We start from the raw sequence: 3,794 nt of genomic DNA, 5'->3' as shown, positions 1-3,794 counted from the left end.
ATTTTACCCCTGGGAGTATCTACTTTCACTAGAGCTCATGGAAGCATCAGGATCTAAAAGGCCTAGAAGAATTTCCTAGGTTTATCTCAGGGAAGTTTCCAGAATTGTGACTGCTGATCCAGATAAGGATGAGGAAACATGATGAAAGATTGCACATGAAGAAGACTAACTGGACTCCCGGTTATCTTTTCTCAGTAGGAACCTTTCCATCTGACCTCTGGGAGCTGAGGATCAGGTCTCTGCCACCTCTATCATTGCAGTGATGAATCTGTTCATTATTTCCTTTATGCTTCACAATGGGGTTAATGTCAGCTCATCAGCACAAGACAGACTAAGCCACTGTGTGAATGAAACTTTGCTCTCATGAGGCAGGGCACATTTTCAGCTGGGCTTGATATTCCCATAGAGACACGAACTCAGGCCCTGCCCTTTTCTTACCTTTATTCCTCCACTTTCGTATCAGAAAAGTCACCACAGCTCCCATAAGCACAGCTCCAAGAATCAGGCCAATCACAATTGGCATGATGGGAACAGAGGGCTGAGGAGGCTCTGAGGGAAGAATGGAAGAAACAGTGAGGCCTCTGACCTCCACCTGTCAGTCATGACCCTGCAACAGTTCTCCCAAGGACTCCCAACTCACTGTGAGAGGCTCTGTGCTCACTCCCAGTCCTTACCCCATCTCAGGGTGAGGGGCTCAGGCAGCCCCTCATGATTCACATGGCATGTGTAGCTCTGCTCCTCCCCAGGAGGCACCACCACAGCTGCCCACTTCTGGAAGGTCCCATCCCCTGCAGGCCTGGTCTCTATCACCTCCATGTCCAGATTCTGGTTGCTCCCATCCTTCTGCCAGGTCAGGGTGATCTCAGTAGGGTAGAAATCCAGGGCCCAGCACCTTAGAGTGATAGTCCCATCAGCTCTGACCTTATGGGTCACATGGAGTTTTGGAGTGTCTGAAGGGATTAAATTGCAAAACTCAGGTGTTTCACATTCTTTATGGAGATCCATGAATGTTCATGTAACCTTGTTTTGAATGGAAGGGACAGTTTGCTAGAAGGAGAGATGCAGACCCCACACACCAGCCTAATCTCAGGATAAGGATGGGGTAATGTATTCCTTGGAAAGCTTCTGAATCAGCATGAGCCAGCACAGAGCAGGAGACTCTGGGTCTCCCTCTAGGAATATGGACTTCTGGGTCTCACTGGATGGGGACTGAGACTCAGGAACACTGGGCTCAGAGTACAAATGTACATGGACAATGAACAGGCCTCACTGAGGTCAGATTCCAAATGCACATGGAAGGGAGCTGCTGATTAACTGACAGACTGAACTCTCCAGAGAGAAGACTTATTATTCCTCTGGAGAATCCCTCTCTCTTGTTGAATTAGAATACCCATGACACATTTCCCTTTCATGCAAGACAAGTTAGTATCACAACTTCTCCCTGCTGAGGAAGAATCCTCAGGGGACAGGGCCTCCAGTCTCAGTACAGGTGTGGCAGTTTCTTTCCTTACCTCTTCTCAGCAAAATCTCCTTCCCATAGTCCAGATGTGAGTGGAGCCGCTGCACACATTCACCTTCCAGGAAAGGCCTCAAAGTTTTTGTATGACCTATCTTCTCCCACTGCTGGGTCAGGATCTCAGCTGCCTTTCCAACTGCAGTCCAGGTGCTCAGGTCCTCATTTAGTGCAATGTAATCAAGGCCATTGATGATAATTTCATATTGTCCATGAATGTAGTTTGACCCAGGCAGCACATCACAGGACATCCGGAACTCCACTGTGTGATATCCTGCCCAAGCCCCTACTATCAGTCACTCTCACAGGGCCAGGTTCCTTGGGGCCCCTCTGTGGCTCAGTCCCTCCCACTTGACCTTTATAAATGGCCACATTTGAGCTTAAATTGTGCAGAAATCCAGGTCAGTGTCTCCAGGTTCTCTGTAGGGTAAATCTTGGATCTGGGGAACCTTTCGGGAGTATGAAATTTGGGGTTACTGATTTGGGTTCACTCACCAGTTTCACTTTGATTATAGATGAGAAGCACTTCTTTAAGTAGGACTTTGCAGCTTTCAAGTCCAGAAAGCATGTCAACAGTCAATTTCTCCCAATACTCTGGCTGCTGCTGATCCACCCAAGGTGCACAGTGCTCCATCCTGGGAATCTCTCCTCTGGTGTTGAGTCTTGCAATATGAATATCATCCAAGTAGACAGCACAGATGAACTGGGGCTCCCGGAGGTCAGGCGTGGTGAAGATTGTATACAAATAGCTCAGGGAATGTGAACCTAGGTGCAGTGGGCCTTTAAATCTAGACCTCCCACCTAGTACCCTATGCTGCTCCAAAAAGATGTCCCAGGAGAGCAGTGAGAAGGAGACATGGGATAGGGGACAGGATATAAAATAAATAAGGTACTGAGCTAGGGATGAGACAGACTTTCTTATGCTGCAGCCCCAGAGGTGGAATCTGTTTTTTTCCCAGGTTAGGTCCTTTCCCTCCTGACACCCACACTCACCTTCTGGATGCCTGGTCAAGGCCAGGTTGCCCAGGATCAGTAGGAGGAGAGCCTCTAGAATAAGGGTCTTCATTTTGCTTGAATACTGGACACTGAGTCTCTTCTTCTCTGTGTTCAGTTTATAATCATGATATGGAGAAAGCTGATTGGCTTCTCTAAGAATTCCCAATGGTAGTGAGAGAGCATTGTTATTGGGTCATGGAAAGATGAACTCCTGGAAGGGGAATCTCCAGGGCCCTGCTTTCCCAGCTCAGACCCAGCTCTGGGACCTGAAATCCTAGGGGCAGTGATGGGGACAAGTTGGTTACCCTGGTCATTGTCTACCTCATCCTGGTCAAAATATCCAGACCAGAGGCCATTGAATCAGCAGATCTCACCCTGAGATAGCAGGATGTCTGCAGAGTCTTAGAAAGTGATTGACCCTCAAATGTACTTGTTCTTGTATAAATTATATCAATCCGTGTCCACTGCCTTAGGAACTGGGAATTTGACACATTTGCTTAATTGAACATCAATGATAAAGTGCACGTAAGCAGACTGTTTACAGAAAGGAATGACTATTTTGAAAAATACAATGATATGGAGAAACTAATAGATGTTTTCATGCCTGCCCGTACTGACCTTCATCTTTATCACTAGATATATCTTAGATTATTATACTCCTTTTTAACATTTTCATTTCATGCACTGTGTAGGGAAAGCACTTTAACAAAAATGTACAGCTGGGCTGGAGAGATGGCTCAGAGGTTAAGAGCACTGACTGTTCTTCCAGAGGTCCTGAGTCCAATTCCCAGCAACCATATGGTGGCTCACAACCATCTGTAATGAGATCTGGTGCCCTCTTCTGGTGTGCAAGCATGCGTGCACTAATTGTATACATAATAAATAAATAAAATCTTTTTAAAAAAGATTTAAAACAAATGTACAGGAAAAAATGTTTTAATATTTATTTTTGTTTATGTATATGTATATGAATGTTGGGAGTGCAGTAGTCCCTGGAGGCCTGAAAAGGTTGTTAGCATCCATGGAGGTTGTGAGCTCCCAGGTTCATGGGACTCCAACTGTGGTCGTCTACACAGTTTAGCCATCTCTCCAGCCACAGGGAGAGTGTTTCTTTTAACATTTTCAAATCATTTTACTTTTTTTTTTTTTTTTTTGGTTGACCCGGAAGTCACAGACATCCATGAGTTTCTGTCCCCTGAAGAAACAATCCATGGACCATCAGACTGTTTTAACTGGGCGCTTTTATCTTTGATACTTCTCTAGGTTTATTCACATATTGCTTACA

At 45.7% G+C, this 3,794-nt stretch overlaps 1 protein-coding gene across 1 annotated transcript; it reads right to left on the bottom strand.

The window, feature by feature from the left end:
- Positions 1 to 361: 361 nt before the first annotated feature.
- Positions 362 to 1,764, bottom strand: LOC113832472 (class I histocompatibility antigen, Gogo-A*0101 alpha chain-like). The gene is made up of 3 exons (XM_027388680.1): positions 1,512 to 1,764; positions 675 to 950; positions 362 to 549 (listed from the first exon to the last, which is right to left on the bottom strand). The coding sequence occupies exons 1-3, from the start codon at positions 1,762 to 1,764 to the stop codon at positions 362 to 364; spliced, it is 717 nt and encodes a 238-aa protein (XP_027244481.1).
- Between the last annotated feature and the right edge of the window lie 2,030 nt (positions 1,765 to 3,794).

Source organism: Cricetulus griseus, assembly GCF_003668045.3.
Source record: "Cricetulus griseus strain 17A/GY chromosome 1 unlocalized genomic scaffold, alternate assembly CriGri-PICRH-1.0 chr1_0, whole genome shotgun sequence".
In the NCBI taxonomy this organism is placed as follows: domain Eukaryota; kingdom Metazoa; phylum Chordata; class Mammalia; order Rodentia; family Cricetidae; genus Cricetulus; species Cricetulus griseus.
Note: the sequence above shows the minus strand (reverse complement) of the source record. Positions and strands in the feature narration are given on the sequence as shown.

Coding starts and splice junctions, on each gene's coding strand:
- LOC113832472 (XM_027388680.1), bottom strand. CDS start 1,764: ATGTCCTGTGATGTGCTGCCTGGGTCAAACTACATTCATGGACAATAT. Junction 951..1,511: donor GGAGATTTTGCTGAGAAGAG/GTAAGGAAAGAA, acceptor TAATCCCTTCAG/ACACTCCAAAACTCCATGTG. Junction 550..674: donor GCCCCTCACCCTGAGATGGG/GTAAGGACTGGG, acceptor TTCTTCCCTCAG/AGCCTCCTCAGCCCTCTGTT.